Here is a 17,198-nt window from a genome sequence, read left to right on the forward strand (position 1 = left end):
TTCACAAGGTCAAAGTTCATTTCCCATTCCATTCTTCAGAGTAAGGAACCCTCTCACCTCTCTGTTCTCAATGGAAAGAGCCCTTGATTAACTGCCCATCTGTTGTGACTGTGCCCCCCACCCCAGTGATTCTGCCTCATTTTCTTCTATTATTGCTTTTGTCACAATAATCCTGACCTGGCAGTTACCCAGTGGATGCATTTCTTTGCTTGAGGTGACAGGGATGTTTTCCTTATTTCATGAGTCACTTCCAAGTAAGAGCAATTCGTGGCATACAGTATATACTTGGGAAATATATATGAACAGTGAATGAACAAAGACTACGTCTTATTCTCTAGACTACCATCTTATTTAGCAGCTGCCACGGTAGGAAGCAAATTTGTGTGTTAGTAGATTGTTTGGCATAGTTAGAAATTCCTACCAGAGTGTTTCTCATAAAATACAGGGTAGGGATAAAGTTCAAATATCGTGTAGTGTTTGGCTATTATGTATCACGTCATTCAATAATGTTTTAAAAATATGAGCTAAAAAAAAGAGCCCTGGGAATGGCTTAAATTAAGTGAACCTTTGATTAGGAATATGTCTCAGTGAGTATTCATTTCTGGTACCGTGGCATGATTCTTCATCATATGCAATATCCATCAGTTCACTTTTCTCATAGGAGGCAAAATAGCCTGTCCTCTTTTACTTGATTAAAAACTGAGTCAAGCAAAACACTAAAGGACTTTTTAATCATCAAAGAAAAATTAAATTATGCTCCATCTTCTTTTAGAGTGAACACCTTTTAGCTTGATTCTGGAAAACCCCAGGTCTGTTTTAATGAAAGTTAAGATAATTTTGTAGCCACTGTGGTATCTGTGAACTACCATACCTTTACAAGCCATCCTTTGGATTTAGATTCAGATATTTAGAATGTTTAAACTAATTATGATGCTTTATGAATCTGAATCCAGGCCTTTACACATGCTAAGTTAGCACTCTATTAACCTACATAGCCCAGGCCTAATAACCCCGCTTTTAAATCATTTATGAAGTTATGTTTTTCTTTTTACTTCAGCTGTGAAAAAGATATCACTCATCAGATTGTTTCAAATATGGCAATATTTGTTTTACACACAGCAGTTGTTAAAAGTCAAAGTATGAATTTCAGTGGAAAAGCAACATTTATAAGTGCTTACATGCAGACACAGTCATAGGGCCCTGGTCTGGCAGGTATCTGCAGCAAGGTACTTCCTTCCATTCCTGGTTATCTCGCCTTTCCCACTTTCCTCTCTCCACGCTGCCTGCACTAGTAAAGTCACTGAAAGCAGAACCAGAAAGTGGATAAATGAAGAGCGATCAGGGTCACTAGCGACTCTTACCACATTTGCTGTCTGGTTTAGGGACCAGTAACAAAACCTTTTGACTTTTGTGGTAGGATTCTGATGACAACTGTAACCAATCAATCACCGTGATTATCCCAGCCATGGTTCTTTCTTATCTTTGGGGGACAAGAAGATAGAACTTATTTAGCAAAGTTGCAGCTTGGCTACTTAGAAGACTATTAAAACCTGCCTGAGAAGAATGTATGGATCCCACCTATAGTCAGCCACCCTCACCCCAGTGAGAGGCTCAGCTAGGTTACCTGTGAGTATCCTCAAGATGCTGATAGCACTGTGGCTCTCCATGTCCAGGACAATTCTCTAGGTGATAATGATGCAATAGAAACTTCACGTACTAAAAATAATACTGAAAAGAATCTACTAATGAACTTAAGTAGAATCCATTAATTATACAAAGTACAAATTAGGTAAGGGAGCACAGCTTCCAATATGACTGGAAGTGCACTGACTAGACACATTAGAAACTATGAGAAAGAAAATTCTGTACTATAATTGAAGTTCAGAGTGGCTAGCAAAGGTTGTACTAATGTAGACTCACCAAGATTGACCTCTAATTAGGCTCTATTCCCATGACAAAAGGAGACAACTCTGACTTAAACCAGACATCAGGTCTATCTCTACATATATCAAATAACAGGTATCTAGGGGGCTCAGGGATGGACAGTGTAGGTCACAATCACCATTAAGTCCTGGTCTGCCCTAAAGTCACTTTCACTGTTATCAGGAAAAGTATGATTATAGCAGGTGGGTAAGATGAACCTGGGTAACAACTATTTGAAAAGAGCAACACTAGTGTAATTAAGAAATAATTTTGGCAACATCTTTGCTGTGTACATCTCCTCTCTGCCTAAGTAGCCAGATCTTCAGTCTCCTGTCTCTGTTTAAATTGTTGAAAGTGTAACTTGGGGCTGGGATCTGAAGGACATTTAAGAATCATGGCCTAGGGGAAGTGCATAAACCAAAGGTGTATATAAGTTGGTAAAATCTGCTATTTGTGGCCAGCTCCACTTTGGGCATTAGCCAGAGACAGATGTGTGCTATTAAAGACTTTTTTTTCTTTATTGATCTCTAAGTGAACAGGGTGATTTCTCCCACAAATATTAATTCTAGAACAGTGTTAATTTGTCTTCATCCAACTCTATTATAGTTCCTTTTGATCCCGGAAACCTTGGGGCATTTGATGACTCTGAGGAATCCTGAAACAAACAATACAAATTTCAAGCAAATATAGCATTATCAAAATTTAAAATGGCATTTAGAAAAAAGAAGCCACAAGAGTTCCCAATTGAGAGGATCTACTGTATCCTGCAGTCAGTGACAGTGAAGTGTGTTTCTCCAGTCAGCCCAGCTTACTGATGGAAGCCTCCATCTCTAGCCCACCTTTCTTCCTCTAAATTGCCTGGTTTGGCCTATCCTGGGGCATTGGATTTTTTGAAAAAAGATAAGAAAACTGATTTGTTCCCACTAAAGGAGCCCTCAGGCAGGAAGTATAATAGTTCTTCTGAACAGTTACTAACACGTTTTTTATTTGGACAGAATAAAGAAACTGGAAGTCCATCATCTTAAGTATTTAAGGGAGAGAACATTCATCTGTTCAGAGTTTTTATCCCTGACAGTCTGCTTACCAGGGAGCTGATTTCTATACTCCTTCAAAACCTAGTTCCCATGGTGTCTAGAGTTAACCAAGGGACTCAAGTTAACCCAACTTCAAAGGCAGCTTCATCCTGATGTTCAGAAATCTCTCCAATGTGGTCCCAACTTTATATCCTTCTATCCATGATGAAAACATTCAATTAACCTTTGCAATGTGTCCTTGTGATGTTAGACACATACATAAATAAGATGTATACAATGGGAGCTCAGTGACTTCTAGCAGATTCTATCACTAGATTCTATGACTTCATGCACAGCATAAACTCCAGGTGCCTCAGTCTCATAGCTCCTGAGGGAGGTAACAATGAAAACCAATTATCGGCATTCCCTGAGTACATACATGAGACCAGCAAAGGTTAGCAACTAAAACTATAGACTATGAGTTAGCACCATCTGGGCCTGAGTCATGGTCTGTCCCTTAGTAGTGGTGTGGTCTTGAAAACTCAGTGTCTTTGTATCTTATTTGCAAAATGGGTAAAACGAGGTTGGAATTATTAAACAAATTCATAAAGTAAAATTCTTTAAAACAATGCCCACTGAGTCACTAAAGCCAAGTGAGTGTTAGCCACTGCCATTCTTGCCTTTCTCTGCATTGTTACCCATATTTTACCCAATAGGAAATCCTCTATTTTACATAGGGTAGCACCTGAAGATGGCAGAATCAGGATTCCAACCTAGACCTCCTGGCTTTAGAGTAGACACTAGTAACTAATATATATATATATATATATATATATATATATATATATATATATATATATATACTCTACTGATGGATTAACATAAGGCTTAAATCATAAGCCTACTGAAATCCAAATGCAGTGTAAAGTCATTTAATACAGTTTAAAACTATAATTCACAAGAAACATATGAAATTGTATTAACCATAATGTGATATGTTATTATTGAAGAGAACATTATATTTTTCTTTCCCACACCTTGAAATCTTTTTGCTGTGCTGATAATTATGGTAATGTGCATTTCAACAGCACTGTAGAAATGAGACGTCTCTTTCATTTGCACACATTTACACACGAATTTATGTAATTCCCACTGCCACTTTCTGAGTTGACAAAGTCAATATTATAATCTACATTTTGAGAACCGAGAAAGTAAGACTCATAAAGTTAAGAAAATTAGTGCTGGGAAACTGTAGGGTCAGTGAAGGGTTTTCCACGAAAGCCCAAGCACCACAGTTCAATCCCTAGAATTGACATAAAGTCCTAGGAGCGGTAGCTCCTATTTGTTACCTCAGTGTTCAGCATATAGAGGCAAGAGAACCCCCGGTGCTCACTGCCCAGCCTATCTAGTTAAATTGATGAGCCCCAGGTCCCAGTGAAAGATATTATCTCAAAAACAGAGAGAAAAAATGGGGAGTAGCCACAGAGGAATCTACCCTCCACAAGTACCCCCCAATCATACATCTACACATGTGCATGCATACCTCCATACATATGCACTAGCACACATGTGAACACTCAAATAGCTATATGCACATGCACATATACGTTCAGATACCTGCTCAAGTGTCCATTGACAGTCATTGAGAATGCTGTTGCATATACCAACAGCCCTAAATATTATCTGGTGCTTCACTGTTACATGCTGTCTTTTCTAGTGATATTGCTTTTTCAACAGGTTGAAAACTAATTTTTATATTCTAGCTTGTCATTATAAATATATTTGTACAGATAATAATATGCGTGCAAAGCAGGGAAGCCACTTGAACATGTTCTCTTTTTCTCTGTAAAGATCCTGATCGCCAGCATCATGTGCAGTTACAATAAAAACGACTGGATGGAACTCTCCAAGATGGCTGAGGTAAAAGTTTCTTTAGTGTATATTTATTTTGTTTCACCTCTCTCATTTTTATTAGTTTTAACTAAAGAGCTGTCATGAAAAATAATACAGTAGAAGTAAAATTGAATTGAAAATGTAAGTTAAAACATTTTTATTATAATTTGTTTACCATGTGTTTTCATTTAAATGATGGAAATGTAAATTTAAAAGGAATCTATTCTATAAAAGCAGCTCCTTGGATTTCACAAGGTACCTAAAATCCCTTTATTCTCTGAATCCATAGACTCTCCATTTGCATATTAAGCAAACTGCATATTATGATGGATGCCATGATAAAATTTAATTCTACCTTTGAGAGTCTAACTTGATCTTACCTTGCCTTTAGGCAAACTAGTTTGACAGTAAGAGAAGAGATTCTGAATATAAAAGTCTTGAATATTTAAAATATAAAAGGTTCATTTAATACTGTTCTAGTTTGAATGCCGGCATGTATAAAGTGCTAGGACAGAATGCTGCTGAATGGAACACTCATCAGCTGCCATGCCACAATAGAAACTGAACCTTACGCAAATGCAAACACTAACCATGTGCCTCAGATTTGTATTCCAAATAGAAAAATACATCCTTTAAAAAATACACTTATGTCCATCATTCCATCAGGAAACCTGGGTGAGACTTCCTGGCTGGGGGTCTTGAAAAGCTTTCAGCCACATTGAAGACTGAACCTAATAAGACTTTTGAAGTAATTGACCTGACATTACAAAATATCATAATGTTCTCTATAGTGTTCAAAAATGTTGATTGTATATTTTATTTGGATATTTTTAAAACTGTGAGGGGAAAAATTACTTATGGGACTTAGGGGGGTGAAATTAAACATGATCTGTAATTGGCTTCGTGATCTTCTGTGCTGGGTCCGTTTTATACATGTATTTACCTAATTGACCATGAAATCTTCCACAGAGCCCGTGCTTGGCATGAGCTTTGCCAATTTTAAGCTGACTATGATAAATGGCTTTATCATGCTGTGTGCTTCTCTGCTTTTCTGTAAGAATAAAATACTTTTAAAAATTATTCCCTTTAATAATGGACACTAATTTTTAAGTGGGAGAGTTAACTTACAAAAGTCAAAAGGCTGTAATTATGAGCATATTAGCAAATGTAGATGTTATCACACTCCGTATTGTTCTTTAATTTCACTTTTATTTATTATTGTTTTCTAAATACTGTATAACAAAGACGAGAGAACAGAGTCTGCTTTCTATTAAGTCAGAACAATCTGTCATATCTCCATAGGAGGACAATATACATATCAACAAGGACAAGCCATACATACTGTCAAGGAAACCAACATGGTTCTTGTAAAGCTAGACATGGGTTAACCTAGGGGTTTGGCATGAGGAGAATACCCATAGGCCTTTGCATCCCCACTGAGGTAGCAGGGTAGCAGCAGCCAGCAGGATTCCATCACCTTTCATGCTATATACATCTAATAACATTTAAATATAGTATTTTACTCATTCTTTGGAAATTTTATACATGTATGCAATGTAATTTCACCATATCCACCTTCTTCCAGCTCAAGATCCTCCCTGATATCTGTTTCATGTCACTTTCCCAACTTCATGTCCTCTTCTTGATCACCTTTCTTTTTAATGTCATTCTTTTAATGAGTCACTTTGGGCCTGCAAAGTAGCTCAGTGGGTAAAGGTGATTGCCACCAATCCTGTACCTGAGTTCAATCCCATCAAGCTACATGGTGCAAGGAGGGAACTGGCTTTCTCTCAATTTGTTCATTGACCTCTATGCACACTGTGGCATGTCCATGCATGCCCATACCCATATGCAAATTAACTGTATTTAAAAGGAAAAAAAAGAGAACTACTCACTGCTTTTGTTTTTATGAACCCACTATTCAAAATTAATCAAAACATATATTTTTAACAATGAAGAATTCACAATAAAATAAATCAAAACTGTCTTCCCCCAAAGGTAATCTACTGTCTAACATGGACAATTCTTTGTGAGTGGTGTCAGGAATCACATACTACACTTCCGTGCCAACACTTCTGGGGGTCACAAGTGGCTAGATGTGGCATGTGTACATTTTCCTGGAGTTTCTCCTTACAGTGGGTTGGCTTTAAGTTGGAATTGAAGAACTTTTCCATCAGTCTCCTACTCAGCACCTCTGCTAACAGGAAAGGCATATATGTGACATCAAAACAGCTGTATTGTAGTAGATCAGTAAGAAAGAATGAGAGACTCTAGGTTCAGCTTTGCACAGAGAGGAGTGGTGATCAAATCCACTATCAATCTGGGTGGATTAAGAGATGCCAGGGGCCCTTACTGAAACACAGGTCTACATGTGTCTGTGAAGGCATTTGTGAACAGTATGATTTGGAGACCCACCCTCAATGTTGGTGGCACCCCAAAATTAAATAAAAAAGGGAAAAGATACAGCCAACTTACACCAGCACAAATACCCACCCCCCCATCTCCTGGTCCATAGAGAAGTAAACAGACATGACATATGAACATGGACAGCTTCCTGCTGTCCCATGGGGCTCATCCTGCCTCCAAGCTTCTTTACCAAGGTGGCTGGATCTCCTAACCCACAAGCCTGAATAAACAGGTATTTCTTTAAGTTGCATCTTTTGAGGTATTTGGTCAAACCATTGAAAGAAAATAACCAATACATAGATTGCTTTTCTTTGTTTCATTGGATCCTGGCATGTCATTTTACTACATACTGTAGACTTTTAAGAGCACATGAATAGCTTTAAAAATGAGCCTAGACACAGACATGTTTGTCCATGCTACTGGTACAGTTGGGTCACAACACTAGGTACATTTAAATAGTGCATTAAGCTGAACTAAATGCCCCATCTCGAGGACATTGTGTGGCTCAGACTGTCTTATTTGTCATCCTCATTGGTTTGATGATTTGTTTTCTTTTGTAAATGAAACAAAACCTAATCTGACCCCGCCTCCCATTTTTTTAATTCTAACCATAGAGAACTCACTCACGAAATACCTTCTAGTGCTTTCTTCTTTTCAGTCTTTGCCGTGCTTTTTAGGCAAAGAAGCAGTTTCATGAGGGTTTTTACCTCATAGTGAAATTTTGGTAAGCTCCGTAGTAGGTACCTCTGTTCTTAGTTTGGGATAAAGTCTCTAATTTTTCTGAGACATTGATTGGTTATCTTCATTTCATGCAAAAAGAATATTTATTTGTAAAGCACAAGCATGAACTGTATGTGAATTCTCTGAGCAGCCAGACAGAGGTGAGCATGACTCATCTTGGCCCTGTGGATGTGCTCAGAGCTTAAGTATGTAATCAGATACATGGCAAATTGAGCCATTACTGAAGGCTGCCAGTATTAGATCTTAAGTAGATCTTGAATGCATTTTAACAGAACTGGAATCCATTTCTTTATTAATGTGTATTAGCCTAGAAAATAGAGATTGAGTCGTATGTAATGAGAAAAGGCCTCATGGAAGGAAACAATCCCTGAGCAGTAACAGTGCGGACATGGTGAGCTAGAGTAGGAAGGAAAGTGAATACAGAATGGTGCATTAGAGAGCCTGCAAAAGTTTCCCAAGGAAACAGAGCAGATTGCCCAAGTGTGGGGTGTCAGGATGAGCTCCACAGATCATCCTAACACAGAACTGACAGAAGAGTAAGGGAAGAGCTGATCCTTTTTGCCTTCAGTCTCTATTGATGAAATATTATAACACTGTTGACAATGTGTATTACCACTTTGGGCAGTCAGGCATCATGGCCTGCAGTGTGATTCTTCCTGCAAACCCAGAACTGACAAGAAGGTCAGAGCTCCTTGATAAGACATGGTTCTTGGCCCCCTTCAGGTCTTGTTTAGCAGGGACAATGAAAGTTGTGGCTATCCTGAGGTCTCATATGGAAGAAGATTGTGAGACCTAACATTGTAAATGCACTGACAATAATAGGGACTAGGGCTGTGGGAGTGTGTGTCTGGGAGGTGAGCAAAGTCATTAAATGTGAAAAGGTATACAGACTGGGTGTGTGTAATGTATCCATACTCTCCCAGCTAAGCTTATCTACAATAACTTTATTGACCCAGAATCTCAATAACTTTTATAAGTTCAAAATATTTTTTTTGTGTGTTTGTACACATTCAAGTGTTCTTGAATGAGGATGTATGCACATGTGGAGGCCATAGGTGGCCACAGGGGGTCCTTCTCAATTGTTCTCCATGTTACCTTTTGAGACGGTCTCCTGCTAAACCTGGAACCTACTGGTCTATTCAGAGTATGTGCCCAGTGAACTCTAGGGATCTTCTTCAACCAGCCTTCCAGTGCGGGGATTATAGGTGCCCAGCATTTCACTTGGGTTGTGGGGCTCACCCTCAGGTCCTCATGCTTGTGCTGCAAGCACTTTACCAGCTGAGTCATCTCCCCAGCTGACAGTAAAGTCACAACTGTTCATTTGACCTCTAAGTCCTGCATGATCTGTCCTTAATCTACCCCCTCCCCCAGCTCTTTTCAGGCGATTTGCTACACTTTTCTCCCTCCTTCATCTTTTTTTTTTACCCCACATAGGACTATATTCCATAGGTATTTAGGAATTTTGATTTGAACAGCAGTTTAGAAGTCATAAGGACGCTGCAAGATCATGTTTTCTTAACCCAGTGCAGCATTCCCAGCTGGGAAGCAAGTGACTTCTTTCTCTTTGTGTCTCCAAGTGTGTCTACTAGATAACCTCATGTCCGTGACCGACAAACTGTGTTTGTACACACTGAGATATGAATAGAAACAGAATCAATGGACAGGAAAACACCCCAGACTGTGAAGAGAAGTTCAAGCTCTGACTCTGTCACTACAAACACTTTGATGCACAAGAAATGCTTTCAATGACTTCCTCATTGGTGACATTCACCATCTCCAGGAGGTGTTCTAAATGGCTTTTGATTGATGCATATTCAGTTTCCATAGTACTGGATTTACAAGGGAATTACATGCATCTATAATGTGCATTGACCGTGTTCCCCCTTCATATTCCCTACCCTCTCCTCACTTACCTCCCTGCTCCTGTTAGTCCCCTTCTCTCCCTTATAAACTTTGCATCTACTTTTATATCATATATACACATGATTTTATATAGCAATGTAAAGTCTGGGAACTAAAAATGAAAGGAAAGGTGTGGTATGTGTACTTTACTTAAGGAACAAATGATTTCTAACAAGTTGATAACAATTCACCCATTGACATATATCGCTGGGTAAGTCATAGACAGGCTCTGCATTCACACTCCTTTGAGAGGGGGCATTTTGATGCTTTTAGGTTTGGCTTACCAAGTGTAAAATGGGCTTTCGGAGTTGTTTTAAAGATGAAGTAAGATAAAAACAAAAGGCTTAGTAAACTATCCTTGCATACAGAATGTACTCAGTTAGCTTTAGCTGTCATCCCCTACCACACTGGTTAATTGTCAGTTTTCAGTGATATATGCATGATATAAATATGTGTACAAGTGCCTCACAAAGATCTATTAATCTAAAGTGATGTTGATTGGCTATCAATTTCTAGATAAATCAGTCTAAAGGAAGTATCTTAAGTCACTAGAGAAAATCCAAGTGCACTGTCATATATAATTGCGATGCCCAATCTAAATTAAGTGGATCGTTCCCATTTGGCATGAATTTGGGATAGAACACACTACTTGCAGTTTATATTTACCCAGTTGCAGACTAGGAAGGCTAACTGACTCACTCAAAACCTCCCCAATCCTGTACAGCCAAACTCAAGAGTCCAGTAGACTGGGTGTTGTCTCTAAAAGCCAGCAGGAAGGAAACAGCATGATTTACAGTCATTGTTGCATAATAGGAAGCATTTCAAACTGGATTATGATAGCAAAGCAGCACAATGTGTCTGTGTTTGAAAACATGGAAAACGATCAAATGGACCTTCACAAATGTACAGAAGAAAAAACAGGTGCACTAATGAATGGAGACATGCAAGAAAATCAGCTGAGAAATAACTAGAATTGAGTTTGTTAAGACCATACTTAAACTTTGTCAAACAGAGAAAAACAATTAGGAAGGAAAGAGAAACATTGAAGAAACAGCTTTTGACCTAAAGAACAGTCTGGCATACTAAGTAAATAGTAGATTTTTTTTTTAAATAAAGATCTTCCTGTGAGGTAATACACATGTGATATTATTTTTGAAATCTGTTCAAGCCTCTAAGTAATTGCAAAATTATTGTTAAATTGTATAAGTAGGTAAAATAACGTAAAACTTGGCAAATTTAATGTATGTATCCTATATCCCTTGAGTTACTATATTAAATTTAAAAAGGTGTGTGTGTGTGTGTGTGTGTGTGTGTGTGTGTGTGTGTGTGTGTGTGTGATGCGTGTAAGTATAGTTGCCAGTTTTATATGCAAAGGCCAGAAAGGAAACCATGTGTCATCTTTTATTCTTTTAAGGAAAGATTTCTCATTAGCTGGAAAGTTACCCCTAGGATGCCCATCTCTATCCCTCTCTCAGCATTAGGGTGGCAGGCACTCAAAGCCTTACCAGACTTTCACATTACATGCTGAATTCAAATTCATGTTCTCATGCTTGCATAGCAAATATTCTTACCCTCTGTCTTAGATGGAGTTTCTATTTCTGTGAAGAGACACCATGATCACAGCAACTCTTATAAAGGAAAATATTTAATGGGTGGCTTACAGTTTTAGAGGTTTAGTCTATTATCATCATGGTGGGACATGGCAGCATGCAGGCAGGCATGGTGTTGGATCTAAGAGTCCTACATCTTGATAGGGAGGCAACAATAAGTGAACTGAGTTCCTACGAGCTTGGTTCAGTTGTCTCTGTAGATTTCCCCATCATGATCTTGACCCCATTGCTCATATACTCCCTCTTCCCTACCTTCGACTAGACGCCCAGAGCTGGGCCTGGCAGGAGACAGTTGTGTAGCTTGGTCTGTTTGAGGGGCCCATGGCAGTGGGATCAGGATCTATCCCCGGTGCATGAGCTGGCTTTCTAGAGCCCATTGCCTATGGTTGAATGCCTTGCTCACCCTTTATACAGCACAGAGGCACTTCGTCCTGCCTCAACTGAATGTACCAGGCTTTGCTGACTCCCCATGGGAGGACTTACCCTTTTGGAAGAGGGGATGGGAAGCGGGCTGGGTGGCGGGGAGACTGGCAGAACTGAAAGGAGGGATGAGAGGGGGAATCTGTGGTTGGTATGCAAAATGAATAAAAGAAATTCCTAAAGAAATAAAAAAGAAGTGAACTGAGACACTCTTGAGCATATATGAGACCTCAAAGCCCACCTCCACAGTGACACACTTCTTCCACCAAGAGCACACATATTCCAACAAGGCCATACCTCCTAAGAGTGCCATTCCATTTGGGAGCCATTAACTTTCAAAGCACCATACCCTCTGAGCCATCTCCCCAATCCCTAAAAAGTATTTAAAATATGTCCCAGTAGAAATTCCAAGAATTAAGCCGGGCAGTGGTGGTGCACGACTTTAATCCCAGCACTTGGGAGGCAGAGCCAGGTGGAGCTCTGTGAGTTCAAGACCAGGCTGGTCTACAGAGCAAGATCCAGGATAGACACCAAAACTACATAGAGAAACCTTGTCTCAAAAAACAAAACAAAAAAAAAAAATTCCAAGAATTTTAAGATTCTCCAAGTATTCTAAACTCTTCTCTACATTTTGAAAGTATCCTTTTATGTATTAAAGGATGAATGTTTTAAATTAGAAGAACTCATAGTTATTGAAGTCTGATTAGATAACCAGTAACTTATGCCTCTTGGAATAAGCTGTTTTTAAATATGATGAAATTGGCTTTCAGTTTAAATTTTTTTAATTCTGCTCATTCATTCTAGGTATCTAACTCCATTTTTCTTTGCATGCCTCTTTCCATCATCAATTATCCAGAATTTTAAGAGTTGTTTCTACAGAAGTAAAAGCTGCATAGGAAAGATAAAATATGGTCCTTAACAGATTGAGTTCAAATTCCTATTATCTCATTTAACAGCCAGACCTGTCATTTAACATCATGCATTTCGTGTCTCCTGTCCACAGAACAGGTATATCAATAACATAAGAGTTTGAGAGTCAGGAGCTGTGAGATGGGTTAGGAAGTCAAGGTACTTGTCACGAAGATCAATGGGAATTTGATCTCCAGAACCCATATAGTGGAAGGAGAGAATGAACTTCTGCATGACTTCTGCATGTTGTCCTCTGACTTCTAAATGTGTACACTGCCCACTCATATACAAATACACATACACATGCATACAAAATCAATTTTAAATAAAAACTAAGATTATGGGAATTATATATATATATATATATTAAATATAATGCCTATAGAGCAACAAGTTCCAACTTCTAAGCTCTCGATCGATGTTTTATTGTTGTTATCTGCACTTTAACTCAAGAGACAGAGTGTCCTTGTGGAGGAAGCTATGGTGAAATCAGAGTTTTCAAGCTCAGGAGACGTGATCTTTGTGGTCAATGGGGAAAGTATCTTGATATCTGAATAACATTTTGCTTTTTCTCTCATTTTCTTTGAATACCTTATAGGCTTCTGGAGCAGATGCCCTGGAGTTAAATTTATCATGTCCACACGGCATGGGGGAGAGAGGAATGGGCCTGGCTTGTGGGCAGGTAAGCAGCCGCTGTGTCTGTCAATATGACACGATGGTCCCCTGATGAATCTTTGCTGTACCTTAGGCGAGGAGGCGTGTGGATCTGATGACTGGCTGGATACTTGCAGGTCTGCATTGTTTAAATATTTAGTGCTTAAAAAGTGGAAAAATGAGGGAAACTGGAATTACAGCAACGGTTGGGTTTTATTGAGGAAATCATATTATGTGCTTGACAGGAAGGAATATCATAACAAATAGTTTTTAAAAGCGCTGGAGCAGAGTTAGCTGATATCCAAGGCAAATGTTCTTTATTCATTTCTGAGGCCGATCCAGTTTCCCTGGGGCAATACACTGTACACAATGCATTGTTCGTAGTGATTTTGTAGTAAATGGGGCACAGCGCAAATTGCGTTTTACAGTTTTTAGCATATGATCATTATTCCCTAACTCTGTTTGGGGAGTTGCAAAAAAGATTTTGATGCTATTTTTATTGAGGGATACAATAAATGGAGTCTTTATGTTAAAGTAAATTCAAAAAACTCCTAATGAATAAATGCAAAATAATATGTTAATATATAGGAAATACGACATCTTTATGGAACAAGATGTAGTATGGGGTATTAAGGAAAGATGAAAAAGCTTAGAGGTTAAAAGGTAAGCACTTTGAATCTCGTTTTGCCTTTAAGCCCAGAGGAAACAGTGTGAATTAAATAATACAAAACTTGGGCATTGCTGAACTTTTACGGTTACTTTAGTGTCCACATGTGACTCAGGACTCCATGCTTAGGCGGTACTCAACTGTCCCACACTCCTGTTTTCTCAAGTCACTGAACTGACATGAGTTAAACTCAGAGCCCTTTGTTTGGGGAGGGGGAAGTTTTTACATGTTGAAATGAATAAGCGTTTCTATTTTCATGTTCAAAAGCAGAGAAGGGTTCTTTAAGTACTTTGTAAATATTTAATCTGCCTTGGGAATGGATTTGCAACTCAGGAAGAAATCATTCTTATGAACAGCAGGAGGGGAAGGTCTGGCCAGGCATCTTTCACATGTATCTAGGATCTGCTCACCACAGGTTACCAGAAGGCCATTAAGCCCGGTAAACACATCCACTATTTAGTGCTACCAAGGAGGGGGAAACAGCATTATTTCTGAGTCATGTGATGAATTAACAGTGTGTCAGGGTGTGTGACGTGATTAAAGGGAAGAAGACTGTGCTGCAGAGATGGCTCATCCATAAACCACCTGCCACTCAAAGATGAGGTTCTGCGTGGACCCCAGCACCCACATAAAACAACTGGCACTCCTGTGCGTACCTGTAACAGCCGGTGCTGGGGAGGCAGAGGTGGGGGAGATTCCTCAAGTGCTCCACCCAGTCAGCCTCGCAGGTTAGTTAGGGAGCGCCAGTTTCAGTGAGAGACAAGGTCTGAAAACTACAGTGGAGTCACTGACCTCTGACTGCCACACCCATACACTCACTCAAAAACCCGCACAAAGATGCAGATGCAAAAGGATTCCAGGAGGGCACCAGTACAGTCTTGATTTGGTCCTGAGAGGGCACACTCTTCTTTCATCGGTTGAGTTTACCCACTTTGCCTATCTCCCAGTCTAGACTTCAAAACCCACATTTTTTTTTTTAAGGCAAATTATTGTATAACACTAGTTTTGGAAAATAGGAGCACACTCATTTCTTAAGGAAGGGCACATTCTGGTGTTTATGTTTTGCTACAACTATAACAATTATTTGAAAATGTTGCGAAGTCCCAGTTGAGTTTTCTCTTTCAGAACCAGTTTTGTTCTTTGCACACATCTGAACTTACCCAGCTGTGAGGTGGTGTGGGTGGATCCTCTCCAGAGAGTTATTTAGACGCATAAACTTTTACACAGCCTGAGCCAAACAGGAATGCTAAAAATGCTAAAAATATTGCAAGCAGAGACATCAGTAAGACTTGAGAAGACTTGGGTTTCTTGGCTGAAGGAAAGGGGATGTTTCTGTTTCACTTCTCAGTGCTGCTAAAACCAAGACCCGTTCTTATCAATTTCCTCTTGAATTTAATTATGTTATAAATAAAATCACCAGAAAATAAAGCCAACTTAATGAACTTTGCTTAGGCTTGGAAGGTATGAATATTCAGCTTTCTGAAGGAGAAGGAAGAATATTGGCGTATTTTTGTGAAAGGGTTTTTCTATGACTGGCCTTCTAGAGGGACACAAACAGTCTGACTTTATTTGAATTTGCCTCTAGCATTTCCCCACTTCTTTCTCTCTGGTTCCCAGCGTTTCTTCCTCTTTCCCTCAATTCCACATTCTCCAACACTCACAAGTTGGAATGTTGGGAAATATGTACTTGGTGTGTGGTCAGGGAGGAATCAAGAGATGTTCCAGATGGAGTCACCTTATGTGGGAGCCCGTTTTCAGGTTCCTTGTGGCTTTACCCAGCAGGTCCGCATAAAGGAGGATGATTAGGACCACGGGCCTGAGTGCAGGTGTCTGAGATGGTCTGCATTTGGCTGTGCTGGGGGAGGAGGCCTTTTGCTCCACCCCTTGGCGTCTCTATAAATACCCTGGGTCAGAGACAGTAGGGGCCCATTGGAAAAGGTTCCAGGCCCTTTTGAGGCTATCCTTTATTTTCTATCTGTTTATCTCTGCAATATAAATCCTTCTATCTAATATTTCCCACTGTTCACACTCAAGAAAACTCTGGGGAGCTTTGAGGTTGGTGGGTAAGTGCCCCACAACCTTACACTGCTCAAAGCCTAGTGCAGGGCTATCTACACTGTCAGAGCATGCTAAACGCTTACTGTATGAAGGCGAGGTCAGTGTTGGTTCTAACATGGGTTTTTATCTATCAAACAAATCTACTATATAGCACATTTTCTTTACCAAATACTTGTTATTATTCCATTATATTGGATTTCTCACAAAATCTAATGAGCAAAGATTTTTTCCTAAGAGTGTACCCTCATATAATTATCATAAGTTAAATATACAATAAATATAAACACATACATATAAAAATCTAAATTCTCATATACATGACAAAAATTTAATGTTTATGAGCACAGAAACCTATAATCTCTATATACAGGTATCATACTTAAGAAATGTGCTGATATAAAAAAATCTCAAGCTGACTTTGATAATTCAAATTGCGTGTTTCCTGCTGAGTGAAACTTCATATGAGACTCTCAGTTCTTTAACTGTGCTAAGGAGTTCAAATCACTCTCCCTCTGTATTATTTCCATTAGCCATCAACATTACCTCCATCAAGCTAGTCATGCCCCTGAAACATAGGTCTCTACCTCTAAACTGTGAGATTTGAATAACATGATCTCTGAAATTCCCTATAGTTCTAATGTTCTGTGAGTGTGGACATTTTAAGTAGGAGACTGATAAGTGATTCTGAAAATTCCCTAAAGAAATAAATAAATTATCATTAGGTTATTTTTAAATAAAACTTTTCATATATCCTTATTCTACATAAATTCATTATTTTACTTTTAGTCTCTTTTACTTGTGGTATAGAGATTTAAAAATCTCTATAGACATACAAAATTGGGGGATAGTACCAAAAAGTACATGCATTGTATTCATTTCTATAGGTATGCAACTGTGATGAATTTTAATATATAAACTGAGCATCACAGGACCAGCAACTCTAATAATAAAGAAGAATGACTATACCAATGTAGTTTTATAAGGGTTATTTAAACCGTCTAG

General features: G+C 38.9%; 1 protein-coding gene across 1 annotated transcript in view; it reads left to right on the forward strand.

Annotated features, from left to right (window-relative positions):
• Positions 1-17,198, forward strand: part of Dpyd (dihydropyrimidine dehydrogenase) — an 839,421-nt gene that overhangs the window by 556,531 nt on the left and 265,692 nt on the right. Inside the window, exons 15-16 of the mRNA XM_059266163.1 lie at positions 4,788-4,856; positions 13,416-13,499. Of these exons, the coding sequence (XP_059122146.1) occupies positions 4,788-4,856; positions 13,416-13,499 (153 nt within the window). The remainder of the gene's footprint in view (positions 1-4,787; positions 4,857-13,415; positions 13,500-17,198) is intronic.

Source organism: Peromyscus eremicus, chromosome 6 (assembly GCF_949786415.1).
Source record: "Peromyscus eremicus chromosome 6, PerEre_H2_v1, whole genome shotgun sequence".
Lineage (NCBI taxonomy): Eukaryota > Metazoa > Chordata > Mammalia > Rodentia > Cricetidae > Peromyscus > Peromyscus eremicus.